Here is a 20,669-nt window from a genome sequence, read left to right as displayed (position 1 = left end):
TCCTGAGGAGGGTAACAATGGTCTTGAATTTCCTCCATTTGTGCACAATCTGTCTGACTGTTGATTGGTGGAGTCCAATCTCTTTAGAGATGGTTTTGTAACCTTTTCCAGTCTGATGAGCATCAACAACGCTTTTTCTGAGGTCCTCAGAAATCTCCTTTGTTCGTGCCATGATACACTTCCACAAACATGTGTTGTGAAGATCAGACTTTGATAGATCCCTGTTCTTTAAATAAAACAGGGTGTCCACTCACACCTGATTGTCATCCCATTGATTGAAAACACCTGACTCTAATTTCACCTTCAAATTAACTGCTAATCCTAGAGGTTCACATACTTTTGCCACTCACAGGTATGTAATATTGGATCATTTTCCTCAATAAATAAATGAGCAAGTATAATATTTTTGTCTCATTTGTTTAACTGGGTTCTCTTTATCTACTTTTAGGACTTGTGTGAAAATCTGATGATGTTTTAGGTCATATTTATGCAGAAATATAGAAAATTATAAAAGGTTCACAAACTTTCAAGCACCACTGTACTTTTCTGGATTATTGGTCGAGTAGTAAAGTTAGTAGTCATGTGAACCCAAGTAACTTGTCAAATCCTCTCATATATCCTTTATCACAAGCTGTGTGTGTGTGTGTGTGTGTGTGTGTGTGTGTGTGTGTGTATGACTCCATACTCCAGTGAGCAGGCACTGCAGAGCAGTTTCCACGTTGATATGATCACTGTGCCATAGTTTCCTGCCCTTTTTATCCACAGTGACTGTCAGAGCATCATGAGTGAACACGGTCCTCCCATTAATCATTCGTTCATAGAAAGTTTAGGATAGAAATAATACCAAAGCCAGTGATCCTGTTTTCTTTTCCAGTTCCGCTATAAGAGGCGTGTGTACACACAGACCCACTTAGATGACAAGCAGCTGGCCAAACTGCATACTAAGGTAAGAAATGATGCTTGGTTTCATTTTATTCTAGTCTGAAAGCTGTGGATTTCATCACAATGGGATGTACAGGACCAGTCAAAAGTTTGTACACCCCTACTAATGCATAGGTCTTTCCTGTATTGTGACTATTTTCTACTTTGTAGAACAATACTGAAGACATCGAAACTATGAAATAACGTCTGGAACGTATATGGAATTATGTGAAACAAAAAAAGTGTTTCATATTTTAGATTCTTCAGCGTATCCAGTGTTTACCTTGATGACGCTTTGCACACTATTGGCATTATCTTAATCAGCTTCATGAGGTCGTCACCTGGAATGCTTTTCAATTAACAGGTGCCTCGTCAAAAGTTAATTAGTGCAAGTTCTTGCCTTCTTAATGCGTTTGAGATCAAACTTTAAATAGTAAATTTGATCGAGACTGTGACTAAAGTCACAGTAATTTGCACCAGCTGACCTCTGTCAATTGAAGGTCAAGGTGAAGGTCATTTTGCTGAACAAAATTTAAAAAAATAAATAAATTGATGAAAAAAATCATGAAAATTGACAGAGTTAGAAGTGATTGAAAAAAGCCCGTTTTTCATGGATCATTCTGGATCAGTGATCCATATCAACACCAAAAGTCAAAGCAACGTGATTCAGTCCAGAGATGTTCTTCATGTGAAATTTGGTGGGGGGCGGCACGGTGGTGTAGTGGTTAGCGCTGTCGCCTCACAGCAAGAAGGTCCGGGTTCGAGCCCCGTGGCCAGCGAGGGCTTTTCTGTGTGGAGTTTGCATGTTCTCCCCGTGTCCGCGTGGGTTTCATCTGGGTGCTCCGGTTTCCCCCACAGTCCAAAGACATGCAGGTTAGGTTAACTGGTGACTCTAAATTGACCGTAGGTGTGAATGTGAGTGTGAATGGTTGTCTGTGTCTATGTGTCAGCCCTGTGATGACCTGGCGACTTGTCCAGGGTGTACCCCGCCTTTTGCCCGTAGTCAGCTGGGATAGGCTCCAGCTTGCCTGCGACCCTGTAGAACAGGATAAAGCGGCTAGAGATAATGAGATTAGATGAAATTTGGTGATGATTAGTTGAAAAATGAGGAAAAATAGCGTCCTAAAAATGTTATTATTATTATGGGCGGCACAGTGGTGTAGTGGTTAGCGCTGTCGCCTCACGGCAAGAAGGTCTGGGTACAAGCCCCGTGGCTGGCGTGGGCCTTTCTGTGCGGAGTTTGCATGTTCTCCCCGTGTCTGTGTGGGTTTCCTCCGGGTGCTCCGGTTTCCCCCACAGTCCAAAGACATGCAGGTTAGGTTAACTGGTGATTCTAAATTGACCGTAGGTGTGAATGTGAGTGTGAATGGTTATCTGTGTCTATGTGTCGGCCCTGTGATGACCTGGCGACTTGTCCAGGGTGTACCCCGCCTTTCGCCTGTAATCAGCTGGGATAGGCTCCAGCTTGTCTGCAACCCTGTAGAACAGGATAAAGCAGCTAGAGATAATGAGATGAGAACTAGATAGAGACTCTGATGAAAGTCACAGTGATTTGTGCTAGCTGTTACAAACTGGGACGTCTGGTCACAGTACCCTATAGATCCAGAACGGTAAGAGATAGCAAATGATGCTTAGTGAGGAAAAATGCCTGTTTTTCATGGATCATTCCAGTTCAGTGATCCAGATCAAAACCAAAAGTCATAGCAATGTAATTCATCCCAGAGATATTCTTCATGTGAAATTTGGTGATGATTGGTTGAAAACTGAGGGAGAAATAGCATCCTAAAAACATTAGGAGAATAATAAGTGTTGCCAGGCAAAACAAACCTCACCCAGTAGCACTTATGATAAATATGAAGGAAGATATCACAAAAAAAATAGGCACCCTATAGGTACATGTGGCTACTGCTTATAAATAAAATTGTTTTCTGATCCCATGTCCATACAGTAAATATAGCATATATATTTACTCTATGAGGCAGTAGCCACAAAAATGAAGCGTAATCCAAAAATGAACAATTTAAAAATCACAGAAGTAAAATACACCAAGTGTCTGTACTTTATATTATTCTACTCTTACAGTTTTCGAAACTGAAACCGCCGAACCGAGGCTGACATACACACGCTGTCGCCATGACCCAAACTCTTATTTCCCGGAAATGGCCCGGTGCTAGAGCTCAGTGGAACGCACTTTCCCTCTGTAATAAGCATAAACATGTCTGAAAGTGATTTCTTTAGTCTAGTCCATTTATTTTGAATGGTGAACCGAATTGTATACACTCACCGGCCATTTTAATCAGAACGCATGTATGCGCATGCGCAGTGTGCGATCAAAACACTCTTCCATTCTTACAGTATGATGACATAGTGGTTAGCACCTCTATATGAGGCAGTAGCCACAAGAAAAAAATAATTTTGACCTTTTTGGTGACCTTGACTGAATGACCCTCAAAATGTTGGAGGTTCTACTGGAGACCAATGCCCATCTATCCTGAAAGTTTCATGAAGATTGATCCAGCCGTTTTCCTGTAATATTGTTAACAAAAAAACAAAGAAACCCGACCGAAAACAATATCTCACCCCCGGTGGACTCCGTCCCGGGTGAGGTGGTCATAATAATAATAATAATAATAATAATAATAATACAATAAATAGCCCTATTCCACATGTGTAGTAATCCATATTGTCAAGAACCGCTCAACTAAGTAAAGAGAAACAACATCCATCATTACTTTAAGACATGAAGTGTCTTTTAATTCATAAAAATAAAGAAAAAAACATTAAATTAGAAGATATGTCCAAACTTTAGACTGGTACTGTACATTTTTACTACAACTCTGAAGTGAGTGAAGGTTTGAGACAGGCAGAAATTCCAGGCAGTTGGTTCTTTTCCTTTTATTTATTGATAATGATGGCTTGGTTTCTGCTGGTGCAGTTGTTTGAACAAGAGATAAAAGGTGTTTGTTCTTTCTCATATCTGCAGTGACTGGTGAATATTGAATAAACAGCAAATATGTGCACCAAAAGCAAAACTGTTCACTATTTTTCCCCCAATCTGATTCAAATGTCCAAAGCGGTTCAGATCAAAACTCATCTGTCCTGAGCAATGTGAGTTACATCCTTCCTCAAAATGACTTATTACTCCATTAAATAAAAATCAATGCTGGATAAATGCCAATTTCAGCACCACCATCTTCTCTCCTGCTCATTCCCGTGGGTTTCACTTCCATTTACTCATGCACCTCTTTCTTTACGCTTCCTAATGGACTCGGAGTATTTCCCCATGTAAGAGTTTTGCTACTTTATTTGAAGTCATTGTCAGCTCCGTATGTTCTTAGGAATGTATTGTTCATGCTTTACTTGGAACCAGCTCATGGGGGACGGGTTTATGAATCCAAATAATAATGGAAGCGATGAGTGGGAACTAATCTGCAAAAAAGTGACTCATAGGCAGATGGATTGTTGCATGCACACAGCAGATTCAGAAAGTATTCGCACTCCTTTTTACTTTCCTCATTTTATTGTTACGGCCTTGCTCTTAAAAGGATCCGGATCAATTTTCATCAAAGTTACAGGGTGTTTCAAAAGATTTGATATTATTTAAGATGTAAATATCCCGGGCGGCATGGTGGTGTAGTAGTTAGCGCTGTCGCCTCACAGCAAGAAGGTCCGGGTTCGAGCCCCGTGGCTGGCGAGGGCCTTTCTGTGCGGAGTTTGCATGTTCTCCCCGTGTCCGCGTGGGTTTCCTCCGGGTGCTCCGGTTTCCCCCACAGTCCAAAGACATGCAGGTTAGGTTAACTGGTGACTCTAAATTGACCGTAGGTGTGAATGTGAGTGTGAATGGTTGTCTGTGTCTATGTGTCAGCCCTGTGATGACCTGGCGACTTGTCCAGGGTGTACCCCGCCTTTCGCCCGTAGTCAGCTGGGATAGGCTCCAGCTTGCCTGCAACCCTGTAGAACAAGATAAAGCGGCTAGAGATAATGAGATGAGATGTAAATATCCCCGAAACTACATAGTCGAGGCAAATGAAACTGAACAGGCTTAATGTTGAGTAATATAAGATTCAGTCCTCAAAATTTGAATGAGAAATTCAAAGGCATATGTATTCCATAAACGATTTCACCAATTTTCAATACGCTTGACACCTGAGACACGGCACTGAACGGGGTGCAACTTGTAGAGTTTCATTCGCAAACGTTTCCTCAGGACACGCCGAACTGTCATTGGAGGAATCTAGGTCTCCAGGCTTGCTCTTCTTATGGACTTCGCAAGAGTTTTTCGCAAACCGGCTCGACCGTATATTCCAATGCAGGTGGTCGTCCAGATCCTTTTGTCCTGCACAGACAGCCGTCCTCTTTGAACTTTTTGTGCCGTGTCCAAATCTGCATTGCAGTTGGTGCATTTTTTTTTAGAGAATTCTCTCATAAATGCACGCTGCACAGTCTTGTTCGACTGTGTTTGAGCATACTCTAACACACAAAACGCCTTTTCTTTTTCAGTCAATGGCATTTCTGTACCTAAAAAGATTTATATTTTGACCTGTTTCCACACATGCTGTTAAAATTTGAGGTCAATAGAACGAGAATTGGCAAATTTATTAGATTGTGAAATATCAAATTTTTTGAAACACCCTGCATTTAAAAAATAAAAATACTTCACAAGTACATTAGAGGTAAAGTGTAATATTACATTTAAAAGTTAGAGAAAGATATTACAATACCTGAAATATTACAAAGTATTGTACCATAATTTATCACAACACAGATATTATTATATTGTAATCTTACCCAGAACTAATATACATCAGTATTATCTTTATAAAAATGTCTCAAGGATGTTCGGAGGGTATGGGATGCACCTGAGCTCATCTGTGAAATCAGTTTAATTGGAAACATTCCTGCAATTATAAAAGTTATATCAGGTGCCAAAGGCAGGTACAAATAAGACCTTTTTTTTTTTTCATTTTATTTTTAACGCTTTATTGCAGAAATTCTGCACAGACTGTTGGTGTTAATAAGAGGCGTTGGTGTAATGAGAGGTTCTAATTCAGTGGTGGCTCTGCCCTAGCAATTAGAAGGTTATGAGTTCAAATCCCAGGATGATGAGAGAGCCACTGTTGGGCCCATAGCCTTCATCTACCCTCCTCTAGAACAGAAATGTATTCATCCTGACTTGTACTTTGGATAAAACCACCTGTGGGGAGAAAAAAAGAAAAAAAAAACACTTGTTGCACCATCTCTCACTCACATGAAGGGGTCATGTGGTTAGTAGCTACTGAAACATCTAATCTTGATGCTGAAATGAGTGCGCATTAACTCATTACGCTAAAATATATCAGTGCAGTCATGTGACACACAAACCCTGCAGTTTTCCAGACGAGGACTAGCTAAATGTGCACACAAGGTAAAAAATGTCAGATATTCCTATCCTTGTGAGGACGTTTGGTCCCTACAAAGAAAAAACATGCATGTGTGCAGGGCCGGCTCTAGGTCTTTGGCTGCCCTAGGTGAGATTGAGTTTTGGCGCCCCCCCCCCAAGAAAAAAAACCCTCTTATAACATCTAAATAACACTTTAATCTAATCACTCTATTCTATTACTATTAAACAATGTACGGTGCATGGACAATAAACAAGAAGTCATTTTTATCTTTTTCATTATTGTTATTATTGTTATCATTATTCACATAAAGTGTCACAAAGTAAAATGACCACACAAATTCAATACATATCTCCATATAATGGGCAAAAACTCTTCCGCACCCTGTTCAAAGTGTAGTGCATGGACAATAAACAAAAAAATATTTTTAGTTTATTTTTTGCTATTAAAGGTTAAGTCATCTCTGAAGAATTAACAAATTAAATGAATAAAAAAATCTACAATTCTAAATTGTGCAAACTTAAGCACCCTGTTAGGACATCAATGGGCTGTATTTTCAAACAAAAGTGCTATTATGGGTACTTTGTTATTGAAGTCTATTGCTGTTTGCATCTAGTTAGCTAGGCAGACATTGATTCAGGTGTCTAATTAATTTGCCACTATAATGGTTGATATGAGAGATTAGATCAGACTTACCTCTATACTTGGCTCTATTTGTTTCTTCCTGTAGCCTTCGTTTGCGCCCTTGCGCATCCGAGAGTTTGGATTTCTTCATTTAAGCACTTGTAGTCTGGGCTACTTTTTGCAGTGGATAGCCATTCTCATTCCCCGATGAACACCGCTCCCCCCGCCCCCCTTATAACCTATCATTGTGCATTTTTAGTAGGCATAAGGAAATCACCGACCACTACTGCGTAGGCTACACTTGTTTTTCAACCTTTTTGAGCCAGGGCGCACTTTTTTTCAATGAAAAAATCTCAAGGCACATCAACAATAGAAAATGTTGACTGAAACTAAAACGCTGTTGCCAATATTTACAATATACAGTCATTCTATAATCTTCCACGGTACACTTGGTGATCTCTCACGGCACACTAGTGTTCCGCGGTACTAGAGTTCGGCAGCACAGTGGTTGAAAACACTGTACACCACTGATGCACTTGGTAACATCTCCATTCAATAACTCCATCCCTCCTTTTTGGTGGGGTTTTGGTCGCCCTTGGCACCCCTGGGCACACTTTGCACTTAGGCTATTACATGGCCAAAACAGAGAATAGCCGCGGATGCGCACTTGCGCGCCCGAAACACTATAGACAGGGCGAACCACTGTTGAGCGCTTATTGTTTCATGATTAACAACCACCACCACACCCCACCCCGCTTTTTTTGACAAATCGCACCCTGACTACATGCTTTGCTGTACAATTAAATTAGGCTAAGACATTATAATGCTGACACGTTTTCAGAATAGTGGAAGTCATAATTTTTCTCCCCCCGTTTCTGCACCCCTGGATGGACGCAGCGCCCTTAGCATTTGCCTATATTGCCTATGCCATGGGCCGGCTCTGCATGTGTGCACACACACACACACACACACACACACACACGCGCTCATTATAGCTTCTTGTGACTAGCATAGATGCAGTAGAAGTGTAGCAATGTGGTACTGCACACTTCTCTTCACAGAGAGATGATAGACAGCAAGAGAAGGAGACAAGTAGAGCATGTAGAGCACCACACACACACACACACACACACACACACACAGTGGAAGCTGAGTGAAACGTACCTTCTGTTTCACACTTCACTAAAATACAGTGTGGTGTGAATTAAAGTGCCAGAGCTCTTTTACCTCACATCATGGTCCACATTGTTCCACACTGAACTCATACAATCAAGCCTGGCTCTAATCCTGTCCAAATTAACCGGACCAGTTTATTTAAAGAGACCACTAAGTTCTGATCCAGTCTCATTCCCTCTGTGCTAGTCATTCCCTGCCTTTCCTACTGCCATCACCTTCATCTTCTGTATCTGTGTTCAGAATGCTGAGGCTCGTCTGGTCCATAGCCCAAACGCTTACTGAGACACTCACTCCACAGGCGTCATGTTCATGTCCTTACACTGCTAGACTCAAATAATCAGGGTTGTATGTTTCCATTCATTTCACAAATATCCAAAAACCTCTTCTGTATTTCTTTTCGTTTGAAAATAGTCCTAATGAAACCATTCTAGCACTTTGTACAAACAGGATCCGTCTCAAATCTTTTACATGAATCTTTACAAATCCTCCAAGTACTTTGTCTTGTGATTTCAGCTCTTCACTTTTTAAGATCAGAGCATCTGGCAAATCATAAAATGTTTGCTAAAATCTGCATGGTCTATATATTTTGTTGTGTTCTGTACAATGTTTTTTTTTCGATATCACTCACTTTATTATGATTACAAATGGCATCTGTTTGCCTGCAAACATTTTAAAAAGACCAGCTGTTCAACAGATCATTAGTTTCTTATTTCAAAAGTTTTAAATAAACACAGCAGTTCAAAGGATTGCTTTAGCACATGGTTTCATCTTGTGGATGCTCTGATCAGTTTAGAATAAGAGTTACAGGTTTGGGGAAGAGCACCATTTAAGGGACTGCACAGCAGGACGAGACGACAGCCTGAGCATGCTCACTGGCTGTTACAGTGGTGCTTGAAAGTTTGTGAACCCTTTAGAATTTTCTGTATTTCTGCATAAATATGACCTAAAACATCAGATTTTCACACAAGCCCTAAAAGTAGATAAAGAGAACCCAGTTAAACAAATGAGACAACAATATTATAGTTGGTCATTTATTTATTGATGAAAATGATCCAATATTACATATCTGTGAGTGGCAAAAGTATGTGAACCTTTCCTTTCAGTATCTGGTGTGACCCCCTTGTGCAGCAATAACTGCAACTAAACATTTCTGGTAACTGTTGATCAGTCCTGCACACCGGCTTGGAGGAATTTTAGCCCATTCCTCCGTACAGAACAGCTTCAACTCTGGGATGTTGGTGGGTTTCCTCACATGAACTGCTCGTTTCAGGTCCTTCCACAACATTTAGATTGGATTAAAGTCAGGACTTTGACTTGGCCATTCCAAAACATTAACTTTATTCTTCTTTAACCATTTTTGGTAGAATGACTTGTGTGCTTAGGGTCGTTGTCTTGCTGCATGACCCACCTTCTCTTGAGATTCAGTTCATGGACAGATGTCCTGACATTTTCCTTTAGAATTCGCTGGTATAATTCAGAATTCATTGTTCCATCAATGATGGCAAGCCGTCCTGGCCCAGATGCAGCAAAACAGGCCCAAACCATGATACTACCACCACCATGTTTCACAGATGGGATAAGGTTCTTATGCTGGAATGCAGTGTTTTCCTTTCTCCAAACATAACGCTTCTCATTTAAACCAAAAAGTTCTATTTTGGTCTCATCCGTCCACAAAACATTTTTCCAATAGCCTTCTAGCTTGTCCACATGATCTTTAGCAAACTGCAGATGAGCAGCAATGTTCTTTTTGGAGAGCAGTGGCTTTCTCCATGCACCCCTGCTATGCACACCATTGTTGTTCAGTGTTCTCCTGATGGTGGACTCATGAACATTAGCCAATGTGAGAGAGGCCTTCAGTTGCTTAGAAGTTACCCTGGGGTCCTTTGTGACCTCGCCGACTATTACACGCCTCGCTCTTGGAGTGATCTTTGTTGGTCGACCACTCCTGGGGAGGGTAACAATGGTCTTGAATTTCCTCCATTTGTACACAATCTGTCTGACTGTGGATTGGTGGAGTCCAAACTCTTTAGAAATAGTTTTGTAACCTTTTCCAGCCTGATGAGCATCAACAACGCTTTTTCTGAGGTCCTCAGAAATCTCCTTTGTTCATGCCATGATACACTTCCACAAACATGTGTTGTGAAGATCAGACTTTGATAGATCCCTGTTCTTTAAATAAAACAGGGTGCCCACTCACACCTGATTGTCATCCCATTGATTGAAAACACCTGACTCTAATTTCACCTTCAAATTAACTGCTAATCCTAGAGGTTCACATACTTTTGCCACTCACAGATATGTAATATTGGATCATTTTCCTCAATAAATAAATGACCAAGTATAATATTTTTGTCTAATTTGTTTAACTGGGTTCTCTTTATCTACTCTTAGGACTTGTGTGAAAATCTGATGATGTTTTAGGTCATATTTATGCAGAAATATAGAAAATTCTAAAGGGTTCACAAACTTTCAAGTACCACTGTAGATCAGTCTCATCCCTCTATATAAGATTAATCTAAAATATACAAATTTGAAAAGTGGACATATTTAAGGGGTATGCGCATAAGTTGTTTTGAAGTCCAAGCTGTACACAGTATGTCTCGGAATGTGCAAAAATAGGTCACATGATCAAACTAGAGAAGAGCCATGACATGAATGTGTGAGAGGAAGAAAATACTACTGCTGCGAATAGTATTACTACAACCCCAATTTCAAAAAAGTTAGGACACTGTGTAGAACATAAATAAAATCAGAATGGCAAATGATGGAAACCCTATATTTCATTGAAACTACTACAAAGGCAGCATATCACATGTTGAAACTGAGAAATTTTGTTTTTTTGAAAAATATATGTTCATTTTGAATTTGATCTCAGCAACACGTTTCAGAAAAGTTGGGGCAGGGCAATAAAAGACTGAAAAAGTTGTGCAATGCGAATAAAATTAACTTGGTTAATTGGCAGCAGGTCAGTAACATGATTGGGTATAAAAAAGAGCATCCCAGAGAGGTCGAGTCTCTCAGAAGTAAAGATGAGGGGCTCATCGCTCTGTGAAAGACTGTGTAGGCAAACAGTGCAACAATTTAAGAATTACATTCCTCAGTGTAAAATTGCAAAGAATTTGGGGATCACATCATCTATGGTACATAATATCATTAAAAGATTGAGAGAATCTGGAGAAATCTCTGTATGCAAGAGACAAGGCTGAAAACTGACATTGGATGCCTGTGATCTTCAGGCCTTCAGGAGACACTGCATTAAAGGCAGACATGTGTCTGTAGTGGAAATCACTGTATGGGCTCAGGAACACTTCAGAAAACCATCGGCTGTGAAAACAGTTCATTACTGCATCCACAAATACAAGGTTAAAACCAGATATAAACAATATCCAGAAACACCGCCACCTTCTCTGGGCCTGAGCTCTTTTACGATGGACTGAGGCGAAGTGGAAAATTGTCCCGAGGTCTGATGAATCAAAAGTAGAAATTCTTTTTAGAAATCATGGACACCACACCCTCCAGGCTAAAGAGGAGAGGGACCATCTGGCTTGTTATCAGTGCACAGTTCAAAAGCCAGTATCTGTGATGGTATGAGGGTGCATTCGTGCACATGACATGAGTAGCTTGTACATCTGGGAAGGCATCATTAATGCTGAGTGATATAAACACGTTTCAGAGCAATATGCTGCCATCCAGACAAAATATTTTTCATGGAAGGCCTTCCTTCTTTCAGCAAGACAACGCCAAACCGCTTTCTGCACATATTAAAACTGCATGACTCTGTAGTAAAAGAGTCCGGGTGCTAAACTGGCCTGGCTGCAGTCCAGACCTGTCTCCCATTTAAAACATTTGGTGCATTTTGAAGCACAAAATATGACAAAAGAGACCCCGAACTATTGAGCAACTGAAATTGTATATCAGGCAAGAATGGGACAAAATTTCTCTTTCAAAACTACAGCAATTGATCTCCTCAGTTCCCAAATGTTTACAGGGTGTTGTTAAAAGTAGAGGTGATGCAACACAGTGGCAAACACGCCCCTGTCCCAACTGTTTTGAAATGTGTTGCTGACATCAAATTCACAATGAACATATATTTTTCAAAAACCAATAACATTTCTCGGTTTCAACATACAACATGTTGTTTTTGTACTATTTTCAATGAAATATAGGGCTTCCATGATTTGCAAATTATCTCATTTTGTGTTTATTTACAGTTTACAGTGTCCCAAATTTTTTGGAATTGGGGTTGTGTTCTACTAATGCTACGGCTACTAATACTACTACACTCTATACTACAAGTTTCCAATTTATGTAGCATCATTCTGAGAGTCAAGGTCACAATCATGGTAGCAGGTAACGCCAACCAAACACTAAAGTAGATACTGTATGTTTACGAATGCTGGTTTTGTATCAGAAAGTTTTCTGTCCAAATTTCTGTGATATTCATTTTGTTTCCAAAAAGATTTATTTCTACTAAAATGGAGAGGCAATAATAAAATCCCTCTAGTGTGCCTGGGCACTGCGAGCTGGCCTGGTGGGGAGCGTGTCTGCCTCTTGATCAGGAGATCGCAAGTTCTACTCGGGGTTGGGTCATATCAAAGACAGTCATAAAAATGGTACCTATTGCTGTCTGGCAAGGCACACTCCAATACAGATGTGAGTGGGAAGTCAAACTCTTGTGGTTACTAACCCCCCACTGTAACCCTAGCTGTATACAGTGGTGCTTGAAAGTTTGTGAACCCTTTAGAATGTTCTATATTTCTGCATAAATATGACCTAAAACATCATCAGATTTTCACACAAGTCCTAAAAGTAGGTAAAGAGAACCCAGTTAAACAAATGAGACAAAATATTATACTTGGTCATTTATTTATTGAGGAAAATGATCCAATATTACATATCTGTGAGTGGCAAAAGTATGTGAACCTCTAGGATTAGCAGTTAATTTGAAGGTGAAATTAGAGTCAGGTGTTTTCAATCAATGGGATGACAATCAGGTGTGAGTGGGCACCCTGTTTTATTTAAAGAACAGGGATCTATCAAAGTCTGATCTTCACAACACATGTTTGTGGAAGTGTATCATGTCACGAACAAAGGAGATTTCTGAGGACCTCAGAAAAAGTGTTGTTGATGCTCATCAGGCTGGTAAAGGTTACAAAACCATCTCTAAAGAGTTTGGACTCCACCAATCAAGTCAGACAGATTGTGTACAAATGGAGGAAATTCAAGACCATTGTTACCCTCCCCAGGAGTGGTTGACCAACAAAGATCACTCCAAGAACAAGGCGTGTAATAGTCGGCGAGGTCACAAAGGACCCCAGGGTAACTTCTAAGTAACTGAAGGCCTCTCTCACATTGGCTAATGTTAATGTTCATGAGTCCACCTTCAGGAGAATACTGAACAACAATGGTGTGCATGGCAGGGTTGCAAGGAGAAACCCACTGCTCTCCAAAAAGAATGCTGCTGCTCATCTGAAGTTTGCTAAAGATCATGTGGACAAGCCAGAAGGCTATTGGAAAAATTGTTTTTTGGATGCATGAGACCAAAATAGAACTTTTTGGTTTCAATGAGAAGCGTTATGTTTGGAGAAAGGAAAACACTGCATTCCAGCATAAGAACCTTATCCCATCTGTGAAACATGGTGGTAGTAGTATCGTGGTTTGGGCCTGTTTTGCTGCATCTGGGCCAGGACGGCTTGCCATCATTGATGGAACAATGAATTCTGAATTATACCAGTGAATTCTAAAGGAAAATGTCAGGACATCTGTCCATGAACTGAATCTCAAGAGAAGGTGGGTCATGCAGCAAGACAACGACCCTAAGCACACAAATCGTTCTACCAAAGAATGGTTAAAGAAGAATAAAGTTAATGTTTTGGAATGGCCAAGTCAAAGTCCTGACCTTAATCCAATCGAAATGTTGTGGAAGAACCTGAAGCAAGCAGTTCATGTGAGGAAACCCACCAACATCCCAGAGTTGAAGCTGTTCTGTATGGAAGAATGGGCTAAAATTCCTCCAAGCCAGTGTGTAGGACTGATAAACAGTTACCAGAAACGTTTAGTTGCAGTTATTGCTGCACAAGGGGGTCACACCAGATACTGAAAGGAAAGGTTCACATACTTTTGCCACTCACAGATATGTAATATTGGATCATTTCCCTCAATAAATAAATGACCAAGTATAATATTTTTGTCTAATTTGTTTAACTGGGTTCTCTTTATCTACTTTTAGGACTTGTGTGAAATTCTGATGATGTTTTAGGTCATATTTATGCAGAAATATAGAAAATTCTAAAGGGTTCACAAACTTTCAAGCACCACTGTAGGCGAGAGGCCGAGGGCTACAGAAACGGAGATTGGAGCCACCCAATGCGCCTTAAGGGCCTGGTTCGTACTGGGAGGGTGGACTGCCTGGGAAGACCAGGGCATGGCGCAGGAAGGACTTTGGACTTTGTGTGCTTGTGCAAATTGCATATGCTGTTTAAGCCAAGAAGTTTATACCATTTTGCCAGAGTTCAGCTGTACAGCTGAGTAAAATACCAAAGTAAAATACACTCACCGGCCACGTTAATCGGTACTTGTTCTTGATTCTAAGATTCCTGTTCTTGGCTGGCAGGAGTGGAACCCAATGTGGTCTTCTGCTGCTGCACGCTGAGATGCTTTTCTGCTCACCACGGTTGTAAAGAGTGATTATATTAGTTGCTGTATCCTTCCTTGCAGCTCGAACCAATCTGACTGGGAATGGCTGATTTGATAACTGCATAAAACAACAGGTGGATGAGTGTATTGCACATAGCAATGTTTAATTGTAAAACAGCGACTTAAACTGATACGACTTACAACAAGAGTGGAATGAAATGTTGCAGGAATTATGTGACAGTCAGTGGCATATCATAGGGTGATAGATGTCACTGTTTTCAGCTTCACTCAACAGAGGGAAAATTGTGATTTCATATTTGGCTGCTTGTTGTAAATACCATTTTCGTGTGTTTAGAAGGTCAAAACGGAGGAGTGTGTCTCAGCATTTTGTCCATTCATAAAGATCGAATCCATGTAAACAAATTTGTTTCAGATAAATAATGTGTTAGTGCTTGAGGTGAGGTCTATGATGATTTAGACATGTAGTTTACATGATGCTTCTATATTCTCTACATTAGTTTCATTGCAAAAATGAAAGAAGTGAAGTGACTGCATTTGGGTTAAGTCTCATCTTATTATCTGTAGCCGCTTTATCCTGTTCTACAGGGTTGCAGGCAAGCTGGAGCCTATCCCAGCTGACTACGGGCGAAAGGCGGGGTACACCCTGGACAAGTCGCCAGGTCATCACAGGGCTGACACATAGACACAGACAACCATTCACACTCACATTCACACCTACGGTCAATTTAGAGTCACCAGTTAACCTAACCTGCATGTCTTTGGACTGTGGGGGAAACCGGAGCACCCGGAGGAAACCCACGCAGACACGGGGAGAACATGCAAACTCCGCACAGAAAGGCCCTCGCCGGCCACGGGGCTCGAACCTGGACCTTCTTGCTGTGAGGCGACAGCGCTAACCACTACACCACTATGCCGCCCCTGGGTTAAGTGGAACTGCATAAATTTCATTTTTTTGGAAGAATCATCACTTTAAATGTGTTAATTGGAGTACAGAGATCACCAAAATGTGCTTTACAGGGCTACAAATGGATGAGTAGGAAATTAATTGTTTCTGTCTGTCTGTCTGTCTGTCTGTCTGTTTGTCTCTGTCTGTCTGTCTGACACATTACTCGTTCAGCTTCTCCAGCAGGATTCCTGCATGTATGATGCATCTGCAGTGTGTTAGTGTGTGTTAAAGCAGTGCAGCTCTCAGACCAAGTAACCGCTTGCTTTTCTTGTGATACGTGCACTGTCTACAAAGTGGGTTCTCCAGAAATGTGTGTGTGTGTGTGTGTGTGTGTGTCCTGAGTTTCCCCTCTATTACTTATATCCAGCTCCTCTCTCATCTCTGTTGTCCATTTTAGCCTGCCTTTCTAGGTCCCTCTGTCTCTCTGTCCAGCTGAATCTGTGATTCTGTCTCCCTTCCTCTCTCTCAGTTTATGTAGTACGGGATAAGTGATAGCAAATCCATTACTACCAGCCCTTTACCACAGTATGAGTCATCCCATTGACTGCACGACCGAGGGAGGCAGAGAGAGAGGGAGAGAGAAAAAGAGAGAGAGAGAGAGATTACCACTTATGTTTTTGTGAGATGTACCTGTTGACCTATGCAAATCTTTAATACGAAGTGGGACACCATGAAGCTTTATGTGCTCAGATCAGTTTTCATAATGAACCTGAGCCATATTTTAATCCTATTTAAATTCCAGAGATGACGTTCATGCAAAATAAGAGCATTAATCATAAATTGTGTGTAAATCTGAACCAAGGTAAATGTGGTGGCTGTTAGTTTCCCTTCAGCAGGCTTATCTTTATACTGCCATCATGAGGCTTCCTATAAACATGGGAAAATCATTTTTTGTAAAAAGCCTTTTCCCATAGAAGTTACTAATATACAGTGTTTCTGTTTCCGGTTGAGAGTATGCTGTGCACATTTTGGCTGCCGCTTCTCACCGGAGCTTTTTATTCTATTCTCCCTTTTGTTTTTCTTTTTTGTGTTTGTGTAGTTTGATGTTTGTTGTTGTTGTTGTTTTTTGTTTGAGTGTTTTGTCCGCCGGTTGTGGCAAAGCTCCGGACCCAGTTTCGGGCGTCGATTCCCTCCAGGCCTTGGTTCACCGTGGGTGATGCCTGTACTCCTCGCTATGGGCTGCAGTGAGCTCGTTGCTCTTTTTAACATCGTGGTTGTCCAGCGCTCTGTGTGACGTTGCTTTTGTGCTTGGTGCGGTGTTCCAAGCGATGTTGGTCAGTGGCGTCGCAGCGGCTATGCAGGTGGTCTGGGACATACCAGCGTTCTGTGTGGTAGTGCTTCTGTGCTCACTTTGTGGCTCCATGGCATGGTGTTCCGAGCGATGTTGCCTGGTGGCATCGCTGCAGCTGTGCAGGCAGTGTGGGACTTATTTTTGTGCGCTTTTTGGTGGAACTGTGGCTGCTACACAATTGGAATGACATCCTGACCACCTTTTGGTGGACTTTTTTTTTTTTTATTTTCCCCCTATAATTGTAAAATGACCTTGGGTATGAGAAAAGTGCTATATAAATCTAACTTATTATTATTATAACACATTAGCATAAATGATGTCAATACAGAAACCAAAATTACTGTCTCCCGTTACTCAGGCAGTAGGAAAAAAAAGGTCTACGTTTCTGAATTTACTAAAAGTGGAAAAAGCCGGATACTGTTGAACAGTACATGAATAGAAATGAGTAAGAAACTAGCTACCAAAGCAAATTCTGCTCAGTCACCCAAGAATAAGTAATAAAGGCAAGATTTGTCTCATTCTCTTATGTCACAAGTGTTTCAAGTGAGCAGGAAATTTAAAACGGCCTATGAACCTGAAGAGCATCTTGAGAAGACCAATGACTACAATCCTGAGGGTACGAAGTGGTGATCATCATGGCCTCGATGTCCTGCACACAACTGGCACAAATTATTATTATTTTTCAATATAAATGCAAGAGTAGCAAGGGGAAAAATGATAACCATGCACTATTGGAGCTTATTTACCAGTATATACTATATAAATTAAGACACTAGGATAAAAATTGTCACAAGTATAAATATCTTTCCAGCTGATCAGCCAATTAGATAAATAAATCAGTGCACTCAGCTAATTCTGACATGATCTTCCATTTCCAAATGAACCACTTCTCATCACAGCCATTTGTCTGTGATAAACTGACTTATGCTTGCATTTCATTAAAAAGAAGTCCCTTGGCCAACAACATACACTTTTTATAATGATAGATTTTTTTTTAAATAAATTTCACTCAGCAACTTCTTTAATAGGAATGCCATATTGATATTGGGCAAGCCTCCTCTTTACTCTTGGAACAGCCTTAATTCCTCAGGGTATGGGTTCCACAATGTTTTGGAAATTTCCATTTGGAAATTGCTGTGTAACATGGAAGATTATCATGCTGGAAGTAGCTATAAGATGCATAAATCGTGGCTAGAACGTGATGTATATGGTCAGCAACAATGCGCAGATAGCCTGTGGCCTTCAGTCTATGTTCGATTGGCATTAGGAGGTTAGTGGTTTGTATGTATACCAAGAAAGCATTCCCCACACCATTACCTCCACCAGCCTGAACTGTTAACAGAAAGCAGGTTGACCATCGACGTACCGTACATGTCGCAGAAGAAATCAAGATTCATCAGACCGGGAGACATTTTTCCAATTATCCAGTTTCAGTGAGCCTGTACCCACTGTAGCCTCACATTTCTGTTCTCGGCTGACAACTTGATGTGGTCTTCTGCTCGTGAAGCAAATCTGTTCATTTTGAGATGCTTTTCAGCTCACTACATTTGTAAAGAGTGGTGATTTGTGTTACCATGAATTACGAGATCACCCTTCTCATCAACAAGGCATTTCTGCCCATAAATCTGCCACTCACTGGATGTTTTTTGGTTGTTGGTGGTTGTTTTTCTCACCATTCTGTGTGAAGTCTAGAAACTGTTGTGTGACAGAATCCGAGGAGATCAGCAGTTTCTATAAATGTGCTTTCACCTGGCACTAACAATCATGCCATCACATACCTGAGATTACATTAAGAGATCAGGGGCAAAAGCAGACAACTCCATTTGTCATGTTTTCTGGAAATAAATGTTTATTTTTGTTTTTGATTTCCTTGATAGAACTGGCTATGTTATAGAGCGGCAGTCTGAATTGATACGCAATAAGAAATTCATTGTCATGATCTGAAAAATCAAACGGAACTAAAAAGAGGTTTTTGATCACATTTGGTGGCAAAAACAGACTTTATTTATTTATTTATTTATTTATTGCAAAAACAGACAAATCTGATTTTAGTATATAACTTCAAAGATGCATTGTGTCTCCAAGAAATGTGGGCGATCCCACACCGCAATGACATGTTGGCTTTTTTTTTTTTTTTTTTGCTTGTGAGTAGCCGAATTGGCTGGATTAAGTTGTGATGCGATCATCTGTTCATCGATATCATTGATATTTTCCATGTTTTAATGTATTATTTGGTAAAATAAATGTTAGCGAAAGGTCAGAAAAACATGTGCACAGCCATGATGGACGATGTCACTAGCTTCAGAATGCTGATTTTACTTAAATTGGGTTTCCAAAAATAAATAAATAAATAAAATACAAGTGGCATGGCAGATGTCGGTTTCTGAAACAAAACCACAAATATGGTGGGATTTTACAATAGAAATGTCTCGTTTTGCGAAAGAAAACCTCTCATCTCTCATTATCTCTAGCCGCTTTATCCTTCTACAGGGTCGCAGGCAGGGCGGCACGGTGGTGTAGTGGTTAGCGCTGTTGCCTCACAGCAAGAAGGTCCTGGGTTCGAGCCCCGGGGCCGGCGAGGGCCTTTCTGTGCGGAGTTTGCATGTTCTCCCCGTGTCCGCGTGGGTTTCCTCCAGGTGCTCCGGTTTCCCCCACAGTCCAAAGACATGCAGGTTAGGTTAACTGGTGACTCTAAATTGACCGTAGGTGTGAATGTGAGTGTGAATGGTTGTCTGTGTCTATGTGTCAGCCCTGTGATGACCTGGCGACTTGTCCAGGGTGTACCCCGCCTTTCGCCCGTAGTCAGCTGGGATAGGCTCCAGCTTGCCTGCGACCCTGTAGAAGGATAAAGCGGCTAGAGATAATGAGATGAGATGAGGGTCGCAGGCAAGCTGGAGCCTATCCCAGCTGACTACGGGCGAAAGGCGGGGTACACCCTGGACAAGTCGCCAGGTCATCACAGGGCTGACACATAGACACACAACCATTCACACTCACATTCACACCTACGGTCAATTTAGAGTCACCAGTTAACCTAACCTGCATGTCTTTGGACTGTGGGGGAAACCGGAGCACCCGGAGGAAACCCACACGGACACGGGGAGAACATGCAAACTCCACACAGAAAGGCCCTCGCCGGCCACGGGGCTCGAACCCGGACCTTCTTGCTGTGAGGCGACAGTGCTAACCACTCCACCACCAGATCCAATAATATTATATTGTAATAAATTGATTTCTAATGGAAATTGCAAATCTTGAATTAAACTTCCAAAAATTGCTGCAGATGGAATTTTAAAGTCGCTAAAAAGAAATATGCAATTACTTAACTGATGAATAGCCATTTCTATGCCAAGATAAACTGGCCAGTCTGTCTTACCTGCAGTAAGCAGCAACATGGACGTTTGGATGAAACATAGGACAAAATAAAACTGGCCCAATATTCTCACTCTTATTGTGAATTTATTCAAATGTACCTCTGCTAGTGCTACATCACCTATTATTGTATGTGAGAGAGAGAGAGAGAGAGAGAGAGAGAGAAGTGTGAGACAGCCAGAGAGAGATGCACCACCCCTTTTTCCCCTCAGACTTATTGCAGTTTAATGGGGAGCTGCTTTGAGCAGTTGCAGGAGCATCTGTTTCAGTCACTGGGTGTACTGCAGGTGTGTGTGTTTGTCTC

General features: G+C 41.1%; 1 protein-coding gene across 1 annotated transcript in view; it reads left to right on the top strand.

Annotated features, from left to right (window-relative positions):
* The window catches only part of shank3a (SH3 and multiple ankyrin repeat domains 3a), a 520,369-nt gene that overhangs the window by 110,026 nt on the left and 389,674 nt on the right, over positions 1–20,669 (top strand). The window contains exon 3 of the mRNA XM_060923596.1: positions 875–946. Within this exon, the coding sequence (XP_060779579.1) occupies positions 875–946 (72 nt within the window). The remainder of the gene's footprint in view (positions 1–874; positions 947–20,669) is intronic.

Source organism: Neoarius graeffei, chromosome 6 (genome assembly GCF_027579695.1).
Source record: "Neoarius graeffei isolate fNeoGra1 chromosome 6, fNeoGra1.pri, whole genome shotgun sequence".
NCBI lineage: Eukaryota > Metazoa > Chordata > Actinopteri > Siluriformes > Ariidae > Neoarius > Neoarius graeffei.
Note: the sequence above shows the minus strand (reverse complement) of the source record. Positions and strands in the feature narration are given on the sequence as shown.